The sequence below is a fragment of the Dipteris shenzhenensis genome, chromosome 28 (assembly GCF_047967505.1).
Source record: "Dipteris shenzhenensis isolate YYH24624 ecotype China chromosome 28, Dip_SZ_1.0, whole genome shotgun sequence".
In the NCBI taxonomy this organism is placed as follows: domain Eukaryota; kingdom Viridiplantae; phylum Streptophyta; class Polypodiopsida; order Gleicheniales; family Dipteridaceae; genus Dipteris; species Dipteris shenzhenensis.
The window spans coordinates 50,843,803-50,868,107 of NC_141623.1; the positions used below are offsets into that span (position 1 = coordinate 50,843,803).

Here is a 24,305-nt window from a genome sequence, read left to right on the forward strand (position 1 = left end):
ATGAGCATGGCAGACCACTGGGCACTTCCCATTACATGCAATGGTCTAGATGGGAGAGAGGCCCCGCCTACACAATAGGTACTTGGAAGGCATTTATCAAGCTACCTGAGGATCAGAGACTGCAGTCCGTGAGTCACCTCAGAGGGGTAGCACGTAGGGTTCAGCAGATAGATGCAGCCATCCCGGTGGAATGGGTAGTTGAGTTGCCTATTACTTCCACCACTTGGATGGGAGCTTTTTCGAGGATAGCAGTTCCTCTACAGGTAATCGCTCTTCGAGATCTCGGAGAAGAGGCACTGGTCTTTGACGTTGGGGATGGAGGTATAGTCTCTAGATCCACGGATGATATTCTTCTAGAGGTTGCCTTTCAGCCTGTCAGGATTGCTGGTTTTGTGGACCATGGAGCGGGCTTGGAGTGGTACTTAGACCCCGACCCTCTGCTTTTGGCCTTGGGATCTTGGAGGTTGTGGTTGTATGGAGGTGCACCTATCAAGTGCTTACAATGGGACCCAGGAGAGTGGGAGTGGATAGATCATGGGCACCGAGAGAGGGGAATTCCCTTTTTTCGTTTCACGGTTGGTAATGCTAGGAGATTTCAGCTGAACAGTAGGGGTTGGGTTCCCTCCAGAGCCCCCCATTGGGACAGGTTCTTCATCACTGCAGATTTGCGTAGGAATTTCTAGAGGAGGCCTTGGAAATCCCTCAGAAATAGAAAGATCACTCTTTTCTTTTGGCTTTCTATTCATGGAGGGATTGCAGTGAACCTGTCGAGATCACGTTTTGGGGCTGATCCCACTTGCCCTCGCTGTCATTCTGCAAAGAGTCAGTGCGACATTGCGCTAGCATTTCCTCTTGGCACATTTGGAGAGCCAGATGTACAGAGGCCTTGGATGGCACCCAGATACACCCTTCACAGGTGTTCACGGGTATTTGAACTGACACGGTTCATACTTTGATAGCCATTTGGGCTAGCATGCAGGGCCCTTCATGGGCAGCCTCTTCTAGAAGGACTGAATTTCTTCGAGTTTGGAAGGGTTCTCCCTTTTTCTCGGAGGTTTCTATTGGATTGAGATGGCACTATCAGCCCCAATTCTTTCTTTTTGGCTCTTGAGCTTTTCATGCATTGCATGGTGTATCCCGTATGGAGCTTGCTCTAACGGTTTTCTTTAATACTTAATAGAAGTCTCTGTCGAGATCACGTTTTGGGGCTGATCCCACTTGTCCTCGCTGTCATTCTGCAAAGAGTCAGTGCGACATTGCGCTAGCATTTCCTCTTGGCACATTTGGAGAGCCAGATGTACAGAGGCCTTGGATGGCACCCAGATACACCCTTCACAGGTGTTCACGGGTATTTGAACTGACACGGTTCATACTTTGATAGCCATTTGGGCTAGCATGCAGGGCCCTTCATGGGCAGCCTCTTCTAGAAGGACTGAATTTCTTCGAGTTTGGAAGGGTTCTCCCTTTTTCTCGGAGGTTTCTATTGGATTGAGATGGCACTATCAGCCCCAATTCTTTCTTTTTGGCTCTTGAGCTTTTCATGCATTGCATGGTGTATCCCGTATGGAGCTTGCTCTAACGGTTTTCTTTAATACTTAATAGAAGTCTCTTTTTGGAAAAAAAAAAATTTTTTCTTTAAAATTGAGATGCCAATCACTAGCTACAAAGCTCTCTCTCCCCATCCATATATATATATATATATATATATATATATATCGTACAGCCGTACAGCTGTTAGCAGCACCGTACAGCTCTTTCTCTCGTATAGCTATCCGTACCGTACAGCCGTTAGCAGCAGCCTGTCCATACAGTCCCGTCCGTACCGCTCCCCCCCGTGCGTACAGCCGTTAGCAGCAGCCCGTATAGTCCATCAGTAGTAGCAGTTGTACCTCTTCGATCGTACCTCTCCCTCTGTACCTATTAGAAGCAACCAAACTAACCCTAACCCCAAGTTGGGCTAAACTCCCAACCCAACCGGGGGTTAGGTTAAGCTAGGGGGTTCAACAAACAACCAATTATGGCCTACCCTCTCCTCCAAGTCCCCCTCAACTCCCTCAACTCCTTCAACATCCATCAAGACTCAGTACTCTACAGTTACAGCCATGATACCCTCTCCATATGCCCGGAATTACCAACAAGAAGGCTCAAAACGACCCATCCTCGGGAAACAGGATCAGATTTTTTATCTATAGCAGGCAATGAGAGAGCTACGATTGGAACTGGCAGAAGTAAAAGCCCGACTTCACATTCTGGAAGGGCTTGGTAAGCAGGTAGTAATTGATGAGGCTGTAAAATCTTGTAAGGACTCCCCCCCTATCCCGCAGCTAGTCTCTACAGTCAAAGATCTTGTTCACACTGAAGTACAAACTGCTAAGAAGGAAGTGATTGTGGAAGTGGACAACAAAGCAAGTAAGTTTGATATTCAAGGAGAGATTAAATAACACGAAGCTAGATGTGATAATGCGCTAAAGATTAGAATAGGGGGACTCCCAGAAGATTGGTACAAAGAGGAGGACACATATAGTGAAATATTGACAAAGATCAAAGCAAGCTTGCCCAACATTGATTGGGTGGATGATGATGAGCAGGATGATGACGACTCCAGGCCTACTTCTATTTTGCACTATAAAGGTCATGCAATCCTTACACTGAGGTCAAAAGATATGTGGATCAAGCTTCTTCGACAATCGTACAAGTTGAAGGACACCAAAGTATGGATAGCAGAGGAGCGTACACAAGCTCAACTCAAGATTAAGGCAGCTGAATTAGCTTAAGTCAGGGCTGCCAGAAAGGATGGAAAATGGGCAGTTTACCATGAAGGCATAGCACTAATCAGAGAGTTTAAATCAAAACCAAAAGAATCTCAGTCTTAAACTGATGTATGGCTGTTTACTCTTCTAGACTATCATGTAGGTCCTCTAAATAATTTGGGTTGCTTTTTGCACTCCTTGGGAGCTGCCATGTGCCCTCCCTAAAGTAGATGAACTAGAGGGTTTCTTGCTGTCCCACAGACCTTTTGGTCTCCAATGGACGTTAATAGACTTTATTTATTTATTTATTTCTTTCTTTCTCTTTAGATTGATAGATATACATGCTATAAAACTCAGCAACTGGCTGCAAACACAATGAATCCACAATACATAGCAAACCCTGAGTGAGGAGATGAGGAGGAGCAAGGGTGGATCCACCTATTAGCTTCTCACAGATGCTCGGGGCTCAGTCCCTTTGATATGTAGCACTAACACACATGCATGGATGCAATAATAACTTTTAATTGGCTGCCCTAGAGTGTGTGAGGTGGTAGTGCTTGCTTGTGTGACTCGTGGCATCCCACCATCGCCACAACATTCCCTTCCCCGGTTCCCAATTCAATCACTCTCATAGTCACTCCCTATGTTCTTCTCCTGTTACAAAATTTTGGATCCTTCCTGCTTTCAATACTTCCATTTTGCTCACCACACCTACATTAGAAGCTATACCAAAGATAGATTTTCACAGACTGCTACACTTCAGACAGGTGCCCCACAGGTTGAACACGAAAGTATATCAACACTCCAAAATCTCTAGGACCACCATCTTATGATGGATCCTAGATCTGACCTACATCTAAACTTGAAGCATGGAGAAGACCTGGACACCTATAGGGTGCCACGTGAGACTTGTCAACACAGTCTCTGATGTTCTCCCATATATCCCCTTTATAACCCTTGCAGATACATGGGATAGAGACGTTGGCTCAACACCCCCTCAACGGTTCTTTTGAAACCTTTGCAGACACATGGGGTAGAGTCTTTTCAAAGGCACACACTGATGGAGGATGACCATCACAGCTACATAATCTGTCCAAAGGACATCTAGGTGACACCAAAACCATACCATCAGAAGCTCTAACATTAACCTCACCCCGGCCAACCCAAAAGCTTATGCATACACTGCCATATCTTTGAAAAACAAAGTGGAAAGACTAGATGATGCTAGGGTCTATATGTGATTGTGATTATAAGTACGACTTGCTAAAGTGATTCTATAAAATAAGATTGATTGAAACTATTGAAGAGACATGGCGGTAGAAGAATGCCAAGCTAACTAGGAACAGAATGGAAATATGGAAAGCATAATGGAAAGGCAAAATGGAAAGAAAATGAAAGAACAAGTGCTAGGCAATGATAGCCAAAATACTCACATGTAGATAGCTTGATGTTGACTGATGTAAAAAGACTCAAGACAAGTACAACACTATATAGTGTGACACTAGACTCTAGAAATTCATAGTGTATATGGGATAGCTCCCAATATGACACGTGGCATGTCTAGGACTCACTAGACTATAAAAAATCCCCTATACACCTAGAGCACTCATTTTTGACTCACTTTGGCTTCATATTCCAACACCCCCCCATGAAGACAAGGTGAGAGACTACTAGAATGGAACCAAGAAATATGACAATGCCGGTCTAAGGTAAGGGACTATTGGAATGGAACCAAGAACATGACATGACAATGACGGTCATCAAACTGTGCACCATATGTAACTCAGAGGCTAAAATCTGAGCGTGTTCAACGGTTGATCCAAGCACTCTCATGGCTTGAGACTCAACATGCTCAAAGGCTCATGTTATAGCATGGCTACATGACCAACTTATAGGTCTAGGAATACACCACCCTCTTGGAACTCGGCCAGGCTTGATAACGAGACCTATCAAAGCCAATACATGGCTCCCACAATACATCCCCCTCTAAACCTATCAAAGCCAATACATGGCTCCCATAGTACGTCCCCCCTTGGCTTCATAACAGGATATGTTAGGAAGCCACACACCAAAATAGAAAAACCAATCCATCTTTTTAGGAGGACTATCCAAGGCAGAGGACCTTTAGACTCAATGACAACCAAACACTCAATACATATCATTTTAGGGGGACTACCCAGGGCAGAGGACCCCAAAATACATCAAGTTGTAGGAATAATAAAAATAGATCTCTTAGGAGTAAGAGATGTCCTCTAAGTAGCCACTGCATACGTGTGCACATCCCTGCGAGACGATGACAATGTCGAAGAAGCGCTAGGTAGGAATACCCCAAAAGATAAGTCGGTGAAGTCCATGGGGTAGCTAGATGGAGCACTCACATAGTGACTCTCAAAATGGCTAAGGAAGAGTCACCGATATCGAAGTAGAGGCTGGAGGTGTTAGGAGCACTCGGAGAGTCGGTCAAAAGTGGAGCTCGGGCACCAAGGACAATCGAGCGGTAATCAGAGAAGTCGGGAAGTACTTGGAGCTCACATCAAGCTCGGAGCAGCTCCAATAGAATGTGGGCAGAAGGAGCAAATGGCGGGTTGGAGCAGAGATCAACGATGAAGAGGATGGACAGCTCCACGTTGAGCTGGTTGCATCATGCTTGGGCTGTCAAATCATTGAGCTCCAGAACAAAATTCGCGCGCAGAAATAAATTTCGTCACTTCTTGCAAGGGCTGTAACTTTTTACAGAAAACTCGGATTGCAATGGTGTAAAAACCAAATTTGTAGTACTCAAGGTCCTCTACAACTTTGCTGAAAACACAAAGCCATGATTCTTCTTCTAGCTCCGGAGAGAAGCGCCACATCGTCCGCAGGTCACAAGGAGATGTAGCTGAAGGAAGGAGGAGAGATGGCACATCATGGCATGGAGAAGAGAGCTCAAGGAAGGAGAGAAGAGGACAGCCTTCCAAGGAGGAGGAGTTAGAGTAGCTTCATTGGCCTCCCTCACCTCAACCTCTTGGAAGGGAAAGGAAAAGAGAGAGCAGGGCTAGGAACATGGCTCTAATACCATATGAAGAGACATGGCAGTAGGAGAATGCCAAGCTCAAGGAAGAAGAGAAGAGGACAGCCTTCCAAGGAGAAGGAGTTAGAGTAGCTTCATTGGCCTCCCTCACCTCAACCTCTTGGAAGGGAAAGGGAAAGGGAAAGAGAGAGCAGAGCTAGGAACATGGCTCTGATACCATATGAAGAGACATGGCGGTAGGAGAATGCCAAGCTAACTAGGAATGGAATGGAAATATGGAAAGCATAATGGAAAGGCAAAATGGAAGGAAAATGAAAGAACAAGTGCTAGGCAATGATAACCAAAATACTCACATGTAGATAGCTTGATGTTGACTAATGTGAAATGACTCGAGACAAGTACAACACTATATAGTATGACACTAGACTCTAGAAATCCATAGTGTATCTGGGATAACTCCCAATATGACACGTGGCATGTCTAGGACTCACTAGACTATAAAACACCCCCTAGACACCGAGAACACTCATTTTTGATCACTTTGGCTTCATATTCCAACAGCTATTTTCAGCATATGGTTTCTTCTCATAGGATATATCACTATATGAAAACATCACATGTGCATCTACATGAGTGTGGATGCATGTAGTTGCATTCGTTCACATAGTATATGGATGTAGACATGCATTCATGAGCACAATCATGCATGTGTGCATGTACGTGTGTATTCGTGTGCATGTGTGTGTGCACAACTTGTGCATCTGTGAATGCGCATGCATGCATGCATCAGTATGTATATATTCATGCATGTACGGGCTATGAAAATATTAAACTTGATATATTAGATATTCCAGATTGCTACTCACAAGCTTCTGCTGCTCTATTGCAATGAGGTTGTAATCCCCGATGATTAGAATTACCACCACATGCGCAACAAATTCCCTTCATTCAAAAAATGGCTTACAAATTAGATATGCATGCGATATACATTATGATCAACTGAGAGAATTCTCTAATGGAAAAGCAACACATACCTTCATTAAAACAATCAATGTACCTAAACATATATTCCCCCAAGTACTCACCTGATTGTGTACCAACACATGCATGCTTGCACGCATGCACATACAAACTTTCGTAGCTATGATAAAGTTCCCCCAAATCTATGTTTATCTAACATTAACTTTTATGACACACACACATACACAAACACAATCCCAAACACATAGACACAATGGATTTATACCAACAAATGCACCTTATTTGAACTTTTGTTTTGAGGATCCATGCGGAACTTTATCACTTATATTATTGTTTTGCATGGTTTTCGAGTTCTATACAACTGGCCAATCTTCACTGGCTTTCAAAAAAACTGTTTTCTTGTACCCGTGGTAGTAACCTCTCCCCATTTTTTGAAAATAACTTATGATGCCAATGGGACCTTATTATTGAATAAAATGAAAGTGTTATATCCACAAACAAAACCAAAAGGTGAAAGCTTCTTAGAGAACTTGTCCAAAACATCTTCTTATTCTTCTTCTTTTTTTTTTGCAAAGAAAAGAACTTCCTATTAATGGTTGAAAAACCAACCATACATATCAGCAATCCCAAAGGTGCTTATTGACTTTGATGGCGTTTTGCAGTCTCATTCGGATACCGTCATGCACTTAGCGACAGAACTTTTTGCCTCCCTTCTTTCTGAAGATCCTGACACACAGGCTAGAGGTGTTGGTAGAGATGTAGTTTGGCAGAGTTTACCTATGTTGGTCACACCAGAGATGATATGTTCACTTGATGCACACTTTACCAACACAGAGTTCAGCACTGCTCTCTCCGCCCTTCATAAGGACAAGTGCCATGGTTCTGCTGGTCTTCTCCATCATTTTTTACAGCCTTTTGGGATATGATAGGTGATCATATTACTTCAGCCTTGCAGGGCATTTGGGACTCGGGTGAGATGCGTGACTCACTGACCGAGGGACTCATACACCTTAACTCGAAAGGTGGCAACAGGAATTTTGTATCCCATTGGAAACCCATCACTCTTTTGGGCACTCTATACAAAATCCTTGCCAAGCCGATTGCAGCCCCTTCTTCCAAACCTTATCCATGATACTCAGACAGGCTTTGTGCATGGCGGGAGCATATTTGATAATATCTTTTCCTTTTGGGAAGCCATAGAGTGGGCTATGCAGAGCAGGGAGAGACTGGCAGTTCTACTCTTGGACTTTGAGAAAGCCTATGACAGAGTAGATTGGGGTTTTCTTGAGGGCACTCTTCTACGATTTGGATTTTCAGACGCATGGATTAGAGGGGTGGCCTCCCTTAACAAATCAGCCCACAGCCAAGTTTTGATTGGAGGGGCAAAGGGTGATAGGTTTCAGATTTCTAGGTCAATTCGTCAAGGATGCTCTTTAGCCCCCTTCCTCTTTCTTTTTGTGGCAGAAGCTATGAGTATCTTCCTTGGATATTAGGCTGATCTTTATGGGCTGAGATTGCCCTTGAGACAGGAGCAGGAGCTTCTTGATTGTGAGTTGGCTGATGACACTGCTATTTTTATTGAGGCCTCTTTGCAGTCACTTGATTCTTTCCGAACAGCCTTGAATATCTTTTGCTCAGCAGCAGGGGCACACATTAACTGGCATAAATCCTTTGGCTTTTGGATCAGTGATGAGGGCACTCCAGGTTGGGGAGTTGACATTGGCTTATCTTGGATTCAGAGGGGTGTTCCTGTCAGATATTTGAGATGACAGGTAGGGATTGGGCATCTCTTCATCACAACATTTTGTCCCAATACTGGAGAGTATAAGGAAAAAGCTCATTTTTTGGAGCTCAGCCAAACTCGACCTTGCATCTGGAGTTGTAGTAGTGAACCAGGTTCTTTTGGCCACCGCCTAGTTTGTGTGTTCTTGCTGGTGCCGGTCTAGGGATTGCATCACTCAGCTCACTAGACCAGTCAAGGATTTTTTATGGAGTGGACTTGATGGCATGGCAATTGTTGCAGCGAGGGTGGCCTGGGAGACCATTATTTTCCCTACATGTGAAGGGGGCCTTAATATCATTGACTCGGACTTACAGTGCAGGGCATTGCTTTGTAAGGTGGTGGTGAGGGGACTCATGCCTGGGCAGGAACCTTGGAAGGATTTCTTTTTTGGATGCATTCAGGCTTGCACACCTACCCTGGGAGATGATTGGGTGGATAGCCCTCGCTGGATTTTTACTTCCGCCCCTCTCAGATCTCTTGCCTCTCCTCTCATGACTGCCATCCTGAAAGCTTGGGGGAGCTTCAGGAACACTCTTCGAAGGGTTCCGCCCTCTACCCTCGAAGAGATTGATAGGCAGCCAATCATTTAGAACGATAGTATACTTGATGAGCATGGCACACCACTGGGCACTTCCCATTACATGCAGTGGTCTAGATGGGAGAGAGGCCCCGCCTACACAGTAGGCACTTGGAAGGCATTTATTAGGCTACCTGAGGATCAGAGACTGCAGTCCGTGAGTCACCTCAGAGGGGTAGCACGCAGGATTCAGCAGATAGATGCAGCCATCCCGGTGGAATGCACGGTTGAGTTGCCTATTACTGCCACCACTTGGATGGGAGCTTTTTCGAGGATAGCAGTTCCTCTATAGGTGATCGCTCTTCGAGGTCTCGGGGAAGATGCATTGGTCTTTGACGTTGGGGATGGAGGTATACTCTCTAGATCCACGCATGATATTCTTCTAGAGGTTTCCTTTCAGCCTGTCAAGATTGCTGGTTTCGTGGACCATGGAGCGGGCTTGCAGTGGTACTTAGGCCCCGACCCTCTGCTCTTGGCCCTGGGATCCTAGAGATTATGGTTATATGGAGGTTTACCTATCAGGTGCTTGCAGTGGGACACAGGAGAGTGGGAGTGGATAGATCATGGGCACTAAGAGAGGGGGATTCCCTTCTTTCGTTTCACGGTTAGTTATGCCAGGAGATTTCAGCTGAACAGTAGGGGTTGGATTCCCTCCAGAGCCCCCCATTGGGACAGCTTCTTCATCACTGCATATTTGCGTAGAAATTTCTAGAGGCGGCTCTAGAAATCCCTTAGAAATAGAAAGATCACTCTTTTCTTTTGGCTTTCTATTCATGGAGGGATTGCAGTGAACCTGTGGAGATCACGATTTGGGGCTGATCCCACTTGCCCTCGCTGTCATTCTGCAGAGAAGTCAGTGCGACATTGCCTTTGGGACTGCAGTCAGGCGAGGACTGTTTGGAAAGGGGTTGCTCGGATACTCAGCATTTTTCATATTTCCCCTTTCTTCATGGCTTGGGGCTCGGTCGCATGGTTATCCCTTACTGGGCCCCAGGTGTTTTATGAGGATAAGCCTTCTTCTTAGGCACTCTCAGTCCGCCGGCAGGTGATAGAGCCTTGCTCTCTTCAGAATGTACCACTTACTCCCTTCAGAGCTTCTCATGCTTCAGTGGACACCTCTTGGGAGATTTTGGCTAGCATTTCCTCTTGGCACATTTGGAGAGCTAGATGTACAGAGGCCTTGGATGGCACCCAGATACACCCATCACAGGTGTTCATGGGTATTGGGACTGACACGGTTCACACTTTGATAGCCATATGGGCTAGCATGTAGGGCCGTTCATGGGCAACCTCTTCTAGAAGGACTGTATTTCTTGGAGTTTGGAGGGGTTCTCCCTTTTTCTCAGAGGTTTCTACCAGATTGAGATGGCACTATCACCCCCAATCCTTTCTTTTTGGCTCTTGAGCTTTTCAAGCATTGCATGGTGTATCCCGTATGGAGCTTGCTCTAACGGTCTTCTCTAATACTTAATAGAAGTCACTTTTTGCAAAAAAAAAAAGGTGCTTATCGTGGAAAACTTGCATGGTATATGGGATTCTTGGCCAGCATAATAGTACCACAGTAGATCACTACTGGACTATCAATGCATACTGCCAACTCAGATTGAAGCAATCTCAGCCAAGTTTCTTCACACGCTGCTATGGCAGCCCCTCTATACTCAGCTTCCATGCTAGACAAAGCAACCGTGGGTTGTTTTTTGCTGCTCCAACTAATCACACTACTCCTAAGAGAGAATGCATACCCACTAGATGACCTTCTATCATCAATGCTACTAGCCCAATCTACATCAGTATAACCATGCAAGCCTATTCCTCCTTCCTTGGCATAAAACAAGCCAACATTTATTGTGGCTTTCACATATCTAAGTATTCTTCTCACCACATCAAGGTGACTCTTGCAAGGCTTTTGCATAAATTTACTCACCATGCCCAAAGCATAACTTAAATCCGGTCTAGTGATGGTAAGATATATGAGACTTCCAACCATTTTTTGGAACATAGTCACATCTTGCAAGTAGTACCCATCATCAACCATCTTAGCATTTTGCTCAAGTAGTGTTTCAACCGGTTTGCATACTATCATACCATATTTTTCCAGTATGTCCAAAGCATATTGCCTTTGTAGCATCCAAATACCATGTGGTGAATCAATTACCTCAATCACAAATGAAGTATCGTAGCTGTCCAAGATCCTTCATGTCAAATTCACATGGCAATCTCTCCTTAGTTGCTGTAATTTTTGCATGAAGAATCCTCGTGATGATTAAAGTATCCACACATATGATCACAATCACCCATTTTTCTCCCTCTTGCTTCACATATAATGAGTTATTAACTTTTCTTTTCTTTTTCAAAAAAATCACTTCATTAAGTATGATTGAAAGCTGCAAGAGCAAGCTCTAATGCGGGAGTACAACAAGCCATGCATGAGAAGAAAATAAACATCTCAAAAAGAGCTAACAAAAATCGAGGAGGAGGCTGAAAATGCCACCTCAACCCTGAAGAAGACTCAAAGAAGAAGGTAGATCCTCTCCAAACTCTAAAGAAGATAGCCCTCCTGGCAGTAGCTACTCTGGAGGATCCCTGCATGAAGTACATATTCAACAAGGTTTTACTCATTGTCTCACACTAAGCTCGTGGAGCTTGCTTCAGCCCATACAAGGCATTCCTTAACTTGCACACATGCATAGGATACTTGGGATGTATGTACCCCTCGGGCTGATACATATAAACTTCCTCATGAAGTGTATCCTTCAAGAAAGCATTTTTGACATCCATTTGATATAGCTTCCACTCATGTATGCTTGCCAAAGCAATTACGGTCCGTATGGTGGTCATCTTTGCCATTGGGCTGAATGTTTTATCGTAGTCCACCCATATGTTTGGACATATCCTTTTGCAACTAGACTTGCCTTGTATCTCTCCACACTTCCATCCGATTTACACTTCACTTTCTAAACCCATTTGCACAGCCAATAACTTTCTTTCCTTTTGGGAGTTTGACAAGGGCCCAAGTATTGTTCTTATCCAAGGCAACTATTTCTTGATCAATGGCTCTTCAATCTGAGTTTTTTACAGCCTCCTCAAAACTTGAGGGCTCAAAATGTTGCGCATTGCTAACCATGTATGCGTAGTGCATCCTCATATATCCATTGTAAGTCAATCTATACACGTGGTGTCTCATCCTTTCTGAGGCCCAGGGAAGCAGGAGATTATTGCAGCAGCCGTACAAACATGTAAAGCTGAACCCCCAACATCACAGCTGATTTCTACGGTTAGAGAGCTCATCCAGGTGAAAGTGACAGCTGAACCCAAGGTTGACATCCAAACAGAGATCCAAGAACATCACCTTCGGAAAGAGAATGCTATGAAGATTCGAATAGGGGGAATACCTGATTGGCAGCACGAGGATGACACTTTCGAGGAGGCAATCGACAAAATCAAGGCAGCAGTCCCGGCCATTGATTCGGCCATTGATTGGTCAGCAAGCCCAACTGATGACAAGAATGATGATGAAGAGGAGTCTTCCCCAGTTTATTTATCGCCTAGGAATGGACACGTTGTCATCACCTTCAACTCGAAGACACTCAGGAAGAGGATTCTACGGCAATCCTATAAGTTGAAGGGGACAAAGATATGGATTGCTGAGGAGCTTATATCGTGAGGGTCTTGCAGTGATTAGAGAATTTAAGACAAAATCTAAAGACCCTCAGTCTTAAACTGATGTAATGGCCACTCCATAGCCTAGTACTTAGTTCCTTTTATGTTTTATGTTCTATGTGTTTTGTTTTTTTGGAGGAATCTGATGATACTCCCAGGGAGGTTGCCTATGGCCCTCTCTGTACTACTGTATAAGCAGGTCTCTTTTGTCCCATAGACCTTTTTAGGTCTCCGGTGGACATTAATAAACTTTCTTTCTTTCTTTCTTTCTTTCTTGCTTCTTGGTTCACTATCTGGCTTATTCCAGCTCACGCAATCCTTTGTTCATAGTCAAAACTTAACCTGCATTGTGAAGCTTCAAAGTTCCTTATAACGCATTGTCTAGCAACAGCCGCAGCATCTTCTGGTCGCTCGCCCACTTTCACAACCATGGCCCCAACCACATCTGTCACAGCTCTATCACACCTCTTGTCCCAATACAAAGTGCACTGCTCACCACATCAAAGGAAATGCTAATAGCTACAGAACTCAAGGCCTTGAGGAGGAGTATAAATTTTTGGCTTAAGGCAATGCCTCTCTCTGTATTTCTGTATTCACAATATTGTCTTCTAAGCACATTCCCTCAGAGGTGCTGCGCTTGTGCCTGTGACATTTCTCTGAGTTCACTGGCAGGTCACTCCTTGTCTTCAAGCTTCCCTCACAACAGCTCTTCAGTTCTTCCCACAGGCTCTTCCTAGTTCACCTAGTCTTCAGCACTACCAAGCTCTCATGGCTACACAGGAATTTTCATTGGCTTTGATGCCAAAGTGAACATATATAGGAGAGCATACACAAATCTATGCTCATGGAAATCCTTCATCTATTACAGGTAGGAGCCACATTACTGCATGCCATCAAGAGTACATTGCCTTCAATACTTTCTACAAGAATGACTTTAAGCCCATTCACACACATGCTACCAAGAAGCCATGTCATCCAAGCATATACCCTTCTATACCATGTCCATACTCTATACATTAACAGCCATGACTCAAGAATGACTGCATCAATCTCCCTCATCCTTTGGCCTGCTCCTCAAAGATAAGAGATGGCATCCAACAGTGCTTTGCCTTTGTGGGAAGCCTACTCTAAGTCCCAAAAGAGTTAGCTGAACCACTGTCACACTATGCCCAACCAATATGGGTCCATTGAGCATAAGACCATCCTAGTCACAAATCTTCGGATGCCAAATGAAAGGTTGGTGGTCGAAGGGAGAAGGTTGAGACATCACCATATACATCCCTCTATCATGATATAATTTGGATTTCTTGAGCCACGGAGATGTTCTCCTAGTGGGGGACTTCAACGCGAGGACAGAAGTACGCCAGGTGCAACTACTGGATTTTTGAGAGGATGTTGTTTTACTTCCTAACATAGATCTTGCTGACGCTGACATGTCAAGAGTGTCTGCCGATAGACGGGCCCCTATCACTTCTTACAGACATGCACTACTCGATCTAGGTATGGCACATGATCTCGTTATCTATAATGGTCTTGAGCGATGGCCCTTCTCCAGCGACTTCACTTGCTTTCCGCATGGAGGGAGGTCTAGCGTAGTTGATTATATCTTGGGATCCCCTGCCTTCACATCACACATCACAGACTTCTCCATTTCACCACCACCACCTGGGGCTGATCACACATATCTCTTCTCCATTTCACGACCACTTGGGGCTGATCACAATATCTCTTCTTCAATATCACCACTCCCTGCCTTGCTCTACCACTCACCACACCACCCACCTACACTGCCTATCATGACATACACTTTGACCACAGCCTCTCACTCATATACTATGCATGGCTCTACACTCTACTCACCTATGTTGACCATATACCCCTCCTAGAGAACCGGGCCGTGTTGATTATCCGATCACTACACGAAGCCGTCCTTCATGCCTTCCCATACACCACACGTTCTAACCGTCCACCACTTTTAGGGTTCATGCCATGTAATAGGTGGTACGATGGTGAGTGTAAGGCTCTTCGCCGCTGACAACTCCGATTCAAATCCCAACATGGCCTACCAAGTGAGCCGGACACATTACGCGGGTATCGCCGTCTAGTTCGCCAAAAGAAAGGAAACTTTGTCCGCTAAAGCGAGAATGAATTACTCAACATTCTTTTCGGAAAGGCAATGGTTTCTTGGACGGCGGTCCCCCTCACCACTCACAAACACTCAAGTTTGGCACAACTACGCCCGCATACTTTATGGCATCCCCAAGCAGCCCACACTTGATCTCTCGCACACACCACGACCTACCTCTTGCACTCTCTTCACTAAGAGAGACATCAAAGATGCGGTCATGAAGCTTCATAATGGCTGAGTGAAGGATCATGAGGGATTATGCACCGAGTTTGTTGCATACCGGATTGATATCCTAGACCCTATCCTTGCAAAGCTATTTAATGAAGCAGTTTGTCTCCGCTTCCCACACACTTGGACCCTCAACACTATCACACCTATCTACAAGATAGGGATCCCATGGATCCAAGCAACTACAGGACCATTATGATCGGGCATCTCATGTCCAAGGTATATGCTTCGGTGTTAGATATGGAGGTCAGTCGTCGCTATGTAGAGATGCAGGGACTTCGAGCAGATGGACAGGAAGGATTTCGATGTGACCATGGGAACATGGATCATATCCTCACACTTAGGAGTGTCATAGAGGAGGCTAGGACATGGAGACAGAGGGTATATTGCTGCTTTGTGGATTTCCACAAAGCCTTTGATACAATGCCTCGAACATGCCTCATCAGGCGGTTACAGGAGGAGCTGGGGTATGGGCCGGAGATAGTTTGGGCTGTTATGACACTTTAGGAGAGGCGTTCTGGCAAGGTTCAGAGGGGAGGATGGACAGACGAGATCTTAAGCACCATTGGGGTCAAACAAGGTTCCACTCTCGCCGACCTTGTTTGACCTCTACATAGACGAGCTGGAGTCTTTTATGAGGACACTAGTAGGACGTGGTGGTTGCTCTCTTGCCGGTTATTTGCTCCAATTCCTTTTGTACGCTGATGATGTGGTGCTCCTATCCTCGTCCGCTGAGAGGCTCCAGAGACATCTAGATGCACTACTGGCTTTTTGCGAGTCTCACGATTTAAAGGTCAACCTGGGTAAAACCAAGGTTATGATCTTCAACTCCTCTAGAGCAATTGCACACAGAGAGCAGTTTATTTTTGATGGGACACCAATTGAAATTGAGATCGTTTCATCATACACATATTTGGGGGTCCTGTTTTCAGGACCTATCTTCACGATCAGACAGGCGATGCAGGCACCCCTGAGTAGAGGTTATGCCTCCCTGGCCCAACTGGAGAGACAGTGATTCCACTTGCACTTTCACGACCCACGGACCAAGGTTCTCCTTTTCGACTCCTTGGTCCCCGACCTGCGGGCATGTATGGTAGCACTTGTTGGGGACCAGACCTCTCTGACACAGGGTGGACTTGCATGGAGAGATTACAGGTTCTTCAACTCTCACGGATGATATACATCAAGCCATCTGTCCCTCATTAGATCATTCAGGCTGAGTTTGGGGCATCCCCACTGCAATTAGATGCGGCTTTCTAGACTATCACTTACCTCTACCGCGTGTGTGCGTATGGCTCATGTACCATAGGGCGACACAGGCTACCTTGGTTGGCACTAGCAGCTCAGGGTGATCGAAAATGTTGGTACAAGCGCACATGCGGATGGTTTGAGAGATTGGGTTTTCATATAGATAGGCTTAAGCGACGCAGGATACCTTGGTTGGCACTGGCATCTTCTATGGCACTAGTAGCTCAAGGTGATCGAAGATGTTGGTATGGGCGTACATGCGGATGGTTTGAGAGATTGGGTTTTCCATTCAGAGTTCCCACGCTTCTATAGACACATCTTGGGAGATTCTAGCTAGTATCACAGCATGGCATATTTGGAGAGCCACATGTACAGAGGCTTTGGAGGACTCCCAGGTTCACCCTTCTCAGACTATGGCCAATATCTGGGCAGATACTATACACGCTTTGATGGCCATTTGGGCGAACATACAGGGAACCTCCAGGACTGCTACTGCTAAGAGGGTTGCTTTTCTCAGAGTCTCGAAGGATTGTCCTTTCTTCTCTTACTCTCCTTCAGGGATGAGGTGGCATTTTCAGCCGCCACCCCGGATTTTTGTTTGCTCATTCTGAGCTGTTTTTTCTCATGCTTGATATGATGTACTCCCGCACTTGAGCTTGCTCTGCGGTTTTTATTCATACTTAATGAAGTACTTTTCTTGAAAAAAAAAAAAAAAAATCTAAGTATATATATATATAGATAGATAGATAGGCTTGGAGTCTTGTTCCCTTCAGGATGTTCCCTTCACTCCTTTCAGACCTGCTCATGCCTCGTTAGACACATCATGGGAGATTCTAGCTAACATTGCAACTTGGCATATTTGGAGAGCTAGGTGTACAGAGGCGATGGAGGGTACCCAAGTTTACCCTTCCCAGGCTATGGCCAGTATTTGGACCGACACAGTACACACTCTAATGGCCATCTGGGCGAGCATGCAGGGATCCTCCAGAGAAGCCACTGCCAGGAGAGTTACTTTTTTTAGAGTTTGGAGAGGATCTCCTTTCTTCTGTGAGTCTCCTTCAGGGTTGAGGTGGCATTTTCAGCCTCCGCCTTGGTTTTTTATTAGCTCCTTTTGAGCTGTTTTTTCCTCATGCATAGCATGATGTATTCCCGCATTGAGCTTGCTCTCGCACTTTTCATTCATACTTAACGAAGTAATTTTCTTGAAAATATATATATATATATAGACAGGCTACCACCCTTCCAGTACAGCATTGACACTCCGTTTGTCCCATTTCGGGGCAATGAATTCAACCCAATCATCCAGGAGGATCTTCTGCAGCTACACACATTCAGGGCTTGGCTAGTACATGCAAAGCTCCCAATGAAGCTCAGTTTCTATCGTGACCACTACTTGCACATCTCCGCATAGCATTTCATCATCCCACCAGGATACACCCAAATCCACCTACCACATTCACTCAGGATTGCCCTTGGACAGTTATGTGTGTCATATATCAAGAGCGGGTGAGCAGAGGGGATTCCTAGGGAGAGTCGTATCTGCACATTGTGTGAGCGCTGATAAGACCAAAAAAGCAGTGGAAAGATGCACTCTGTAGATAAGGGAAGATAGACACCTGTACATACACATAGGGTTGTGATGGGGGGTTAACCACAAAGAAGCCATGTTTTTTGAGAAATTGGAACTCTACTGATGTAAATTTTGTGAGTAATGTAAATATTTTTGCAGTTGGAAGCGATGAAGAAATGCAATGTGGATGTACCAGGGGTTCTCATAGCAAGTATCCATTGTGCATGTGTGGTTACAAGATGATATGTGTTTTTTATACTTGGTCCCGAAGTCATATGTTATGATGACTTGAGTAGTTTCCTTCTTGTATTCAAGGTGTCATGATTTGGGGAAAATTTTTGAGAGTGGTTTAATGCACTAGTGACATGGCTGGATCAACAATGAGATGGCTGGATTCATCTGGAACAAACAACGTGGGCATGCATGAAGGTATGTGGGATTGCCAAGAGAGGCTGCCAAAAAGGTTTGAAGGCCGAACGAGGAAAAGGATGGGCTGCACGTAAGTGAGAATGGGGACTGTAGAGTGTTTGAAGCTTGCTGGAGCGTACTCTGCTGGACGATCTCAAGGTTGGAGCTTTGCCTGAGGTGGTGGGAGCTCATTGTACAGATTGCATGGAGATACTTGCTCACTGCTATAGATTGATACGTTGTTGTTCTTCATGAGTCATGTTGCTGCGTTGATTGTGGAGAAAGATTTCTAAGGGAACTGAAACTTCTTCGCCATGATGATGGATAGTGCTAACGGCAGGTCTTTTGTGGGTTCATCGTAATAAATACGATTGATGGCGCTGACTCTAGTCCCAGATGATGCTGATCGCTGAAGGCTGTTCGTCGTTTCTTTTTTATAGACAGACGTAACATCTGGTCGTCCTGTGGGCAGAAGTTAAATCTTCTTCATATCAATATACGTATGTGGGTTGCGTTGGTGGAGCAAGGATCACTTGCGTCATACCTGGAATGTGATGGAAGGGAGAGTGTGATACGTCTGCGTAAGAAAATTGCTAGCTTGCTGAAGAATGTAGTAGTAAATTTTGGCGTACATGGTTGAACGTTTGTTGGTTTGTGAGAAGGAGTCTATGGAAGTTATGCAGATATGGAAGCCATCAGTGACTTGCACATATTGAATCGTGTTTTTTGTGTGTTTTTGGGTCTGATCATCGTCAGGTTGTGGGGAGTTTGTCTCTCGAGTCCTGTGGTTGGATACAGTTGCTCTGAGTAACTGGTGTATATGCTCCATCTACAGGAGTTTTTTTCCACTTGCTTTTGATCCCAACTGTTCTTGTGTGGTGAAAGATGAGCAATGTATCTATCTTTGGAATTGGATGCATTTATGGTTGATGAGGTAGTTTTTCCTAAGGATTTCCACATGGAGGAAGTGTTCTCTGTTAAGCATGGTAACTACTGGTCTTTGCTTTATCGTGCGGTTGCTGATGAGTGGGCTCACGTGAAGCTGCCCGGTGAGGGTGAATTGCCAGAATGTATTTTATATTTGGGATTCTGTGAGGAAGAGGATTTCTGAGAGGTTCCGTGAATGTGACTTGACAGTTCCTGGAGACTACTTTGGTTGCGGTTATTGGTGTACGTGTCTGGGTTTATTTTTTTGGGCGTATCAGCGCCATGAGGTGGAGTCAGAGGAGCACTTTCTCTTCGTTGCTCAGTCTACTATGAGATTCATGGACGATACCATTGTCTTTTCAGAGACGGATTTGAGGGCCTCTCCAGACTACTCCTAAACCCAGATCAAATATTCTTAGCAGCTTTTAATCACGAGGCAGTCCGACATAGAGATCGTCTCATTAGATTGAGGAGGCAGGAGCAGGGGACTACGCCTGGCCCATCTCAGAGTATGACCACAGATTTCTTCTAGGCAAAGTAGGTTGGTATCCCAGCCATTGTCAGTAGGAGAGGGAGAGACCCTGAGACCGGGACACAGCACACCCGACAGACACACAGATCACACTCACTACTGACATCTCCATTTTCAGACCTGGGGTGTAGCCGGCCGGCGTTACAGTAGTGCTCGTCAGATGTCGGGTAGCAGCCAAGAGGGCATGACAGGTTACTCATCCAAATAGCAGACAACGATCCATTACGGGCTTCTTGCCTACACAGCTCAGTCCTCTATTGGGTACAACTTGATGTTCTATATGCCTATTGCATTGTATTGGATCAGACTGTGTCTCCACATGAGGAGGATGATTCTAGGATGTTTGTTATGATTTTGATGGACATGTGCTATGATATCATTGACTATGTCTACACAGTTTTCTAGCATGGGTTAGCATGCTCGCTTAGTAGCTCCACCCTTTGGCTCATCGTATCAAGTTTTTCTTCAGTCTCGTAGACCCATCGGTCTTTAGCAGACTTTAATAAACTTTCTTTCTTTCTTTCTTTCTACAAAGGGGGAGTCAAGGACGCAACATTGAAACAGCACAATGGCCGAGCTAAGGATCACGAGGGGCTATGCACTGAGTTTATCGCATATGGGATCTACACGTTAGCCCCGATCCTAGCAAAGCTATTCAATGACGCTGTTTGCCTTGGCTTCCCCCGCAACTGGACACTCAACACCATCACCCCCATCCACAACGCAGGGGATCCCATGGACCCGAGTAACTACAGGACTATCATGATTGGACATGTGATGTCCAAGATCTATGCAGCTGTATTGGATGCGTCGGTTAGCCTGTTTGCAGAGATGAGAAGACTCAGAGCAGAGGGTCAGGCCAGTTTTAGGCGAGACCATGGGACTATGGATCACATACTCACACTCAGGAGTGTCATTGAGGAGGCCAGATCACGGAAGGAGAGGGTATATTGCTGCTTTGTTGATTTTCACAAAGCCTTTGACACAGTACCTCGAGCTCGTCTCACCACACGCCTACAAACACTGGGATTTGAACAGGAGATCATCTAGGCCCATGGCACTGTATGAGAGAGTCTCAGGCCGAGTTCGGACAGGCGCAGGTTGGACAGATGGAAAGGAGAGAATGAAGGAGAGGAAAAGAGAGGAAAGGAGAGAAGGAAAGAGAGGAGGAAAAGAGAGAAGGAAAGAAAGGAGGAAAGAGAGGAGAAAAAGAGAGAAGGAAAGAGAGGAAAAGAGTTCCTATGCCCATCACTGTAGCTAGCTACTGCAAGCCAATGCAAGCACGAAAAGAAAATAGGAAAAGAGAGGAAGCACTTTCTTACCTGGAAATGATGCGTCCTGGCACCAGATAATCTCACTCGAAAGAGGAGGTGTTTCGTGTACTGGCCCTATGAAAAAGAGGAAACATACCATTTTTAAGAAAACTAATTAGTGAAAGGAGGAGTTGAGTACCATAGGAGTCAAACAGGGTTGTCCCTTATCACCGACCCTGTTTGGCCTCTACATCGATGAGCTTGAGACTTTCATGGGGGCGTTTGGAGGGACCGGTTGCTCACTTGCTGGGATCATCATCAAGATTCTTCTTTACGTAGATGACGTGGCACTCTTGTCATCCACACCCAAGGGGCTCCAACGACACTCGGATGCACTGCAGGCTTTTTGTTTATCCCATGATTTGGAGGTCAACCTTGGCAAGATCAAGGTCATGATCTTTAACACCTCTCGAGCAAACATACTTTTACTTTCAGTGGGTCACCAGTTGAGATCGTATCCTCATACACTTACTTGGGGGTCATCTTCTCCGGCCCGATCTTCACGATGAGACCAACGATGCAAGCCAGACTGACAGGGGATATGCCTCACTAGCTCGGCTAGAGAGACAATGCTTCCACTCCCACTTCCAGGACCCTCAGACCAAGGCTCTTCTCTTCGACTCCTTGGTCCGACCAGCCGGTATGTATAGCAGCCCTTGTTGGAGGCCTGACATGTCAGAGATAGAGTGGACACGGGTGGAGCGCCTGCATATCCTCATGCTCTCACGGATGATCCGAGGGAAACCGTCTGTACCACATCACATCATTCAGGCCGAGTTTGGTGCTTCTCCACTCCAGCTAGATGCAGCCTTTCATACCATTATATATCTACACCGGGTTAGATCATATGGGGACTGCACATCAGGGAGACAGAGGTTGCCATGATTGGCTCTCGATTCCTCCATGAGGTTGGCAGCAGAGGGAGACGAGCGATGCTGGTATGCACGGACTCATAGATGGTTTGTGAGACTAGGATTCCACATCGATAGGATACCTCCTTTTCAGTATAGTTTACATGCCCTTCTGGTACTCCCACCCACCATCCCGATCGGGCCACACACCAACCAGGAAAGTAGAGGGGATTCCTAGGGAGCATCGCTTATGCATATTGTGTGACTATCGAGAGGTCGAGTCGGAGGAGCATTTTATTTTCAGGTGCCCAGTGTACTACGAGATCCGAGGTCGCTACCACTGCCTCTTCAGAGACAGCTCCAGGCTCCTTTCCGGATTCCTTGCCTACCCAGATCAGAGATGCCTCCTCGCAGCCTTCATTCACGAGGGGGTCCGACACAGAGAGTACTTACTCAAGCTACGGGGCTTGGCCACATCATCATACACCTCTCAGAGCAGGATCACAGAGTTCTTCCCATCGAGTGACATTGATCATCGAGTCTCTAGCCGCAGACATGACAGAGACCCCGACCTGACGACCGCAGCATGACACACGAGACATCGAGGGGACACACAGATCACTCTGGAGGATCTCCCATCATTGTTTAGACCTGGGATACGTCCCACGGGAGTCACGATGGCTCTGGTCTTGCGTCGAGCCTCGTCCAGGAGACCGAGTTGTACAACACCCCTTGACGGGCACCAGCGTCCCATCATCGGCTATGCACCAGCTAGGGCGACATGACATATGGAGGATTCTACTTCGCTCCAGTCCTTTTCTTTTCATTGTTACATCCAGATGTATTTGATTTGATTATGTAATATCAGACTTAGGATTCAGCATGGGTGATGATGCTCGTTTCAGTAGCTCCATCCTTACTGTGATTTGTATCACGTTTTCTTTCAGTCTCATAGACCCATCAGTCTTCCTCTAATAAAATTTCTTTCTTTCTTTCTTTCTGTGTGTGTGTGTGTGTGTGTGTGAAATCCTCTGTAGCATATAAGGAAGCCCCTCTCATGGTGCCGGAAGAATCTCCGGATATTATGGAAGTGTAAAATGCCATTGAAACAAAGACTTTTTCTTTGAAGATGTATGACAGGCACATCGTCAGTGAGAGTCACACTTGCCAAACGTCGCATTGCACCATCCACATGTTTAAGATGTCAGGCTCCTTCAGAGACTGTTTCTCATTTGCTTTGGCACTGGCCGTGTTCTAGGAACCTCCTCGGGAGAATTTCAGATCATCTTTGGCTCCGTTTCCCGAGTCACAAATTTGGGAAACATTTCTGGCTCTTTGGCAGATTTATGAGGTCTTTGTCTCAATACTCACTATTTCTCTCTTGGGTGAGATATTGGGCTCTTTGGACAATCTCGAGTGAGCATAATTTGGCATACTTGGGTCGGCAGATTCACAAGTCATATGAATCTTTCCGAGCCTCATTGCGGCAATCCTTATATGATGCCTGCCATGAGGGTGATATGGATGCTTCTTGCATAGAGCTTTTCTTTTTATGTTTCCAATCTTTGGGATACTCTCCATTTCGGGGACCTCCCATCATGTAAATTTATGAGCATATAAATATACTGCACTGGATATTACCAAAAAAAAAAGTGTGTGAAATTCTCTCAAATATCCTGGACACAGGTTCTCGAGGTTTTTCTGAATGTTTGGCAGATTATCAGCTTCTTTGTCACAGTATTCTCTTTTCTTCCATTGGACCAGATACTGGGCCTTATGGACCCTCTGGCTACAGCGAAATCATGCATTTCTGAATTAACCCCTTCAGCACCCTTATGAGTTCTTCCGGGCCTCATTGCGGCAGTCCTTATATGATGCCTTGCATGAGGAAGATTTGGATGTTTCTTGCATTCAGCTTTTCTTTTACTGTTTCTGATGGATAGGGCATTGGCTCTTTTCTCGAGCACTGCCCTGTTGTAAAATGGATGTTTCATAACATAATTTTCTTAGTTTCACCCAAAAAAAAAAAAAAAAGGTGTGTGTGTGTGAAAGAAAGAAAGAATTATTTAAAAGATAAAAAAGTAAAGGAACCACTTACACCTATGTGCGGATTCTACAATGATGCAAAATTAGATTCCTTACTTTGAAAACACATGCATTCTCAATTTAACTCTTTTTTGAAACTAAAAGAAAAATGGGCTGTTCAGCTCCTCACTTTTCAGCTTTAGTTATACAAGATTGTGATTTTGTTTTGTTGTCTTAGTAATTTTAGATTGAGTTGGATATGTGTACTTACCCTAGTCCAGATTGTTGTTGTTTTTCTTGTCCAACAACGTTAT

At 45.2% G+C, this 24,305-nt stretch overlaps 1 protein-coding gene across 1 annotated transcript in view; it reads right to left on the reverse strand.

Moving 5' to 3' along the window:
* HAP2 (hapless 2) overlaps positions 1-24,305 on the reverse strand; it is a 198,702-nt gene that overhangs the window by 108,180 nt on the left and 66,217 nt on the right. Inside the window, exon 5 of the mRNA XM_087399558.1 lies at positions 6,627-6,702. Coding sequence (XP_087255684.1) covers positions 6,627-6,702 — 76 coding nt within the window. The remainder of the gene's footprint in view (positions 1-6,626; positions 6,703-24,305) is intronic.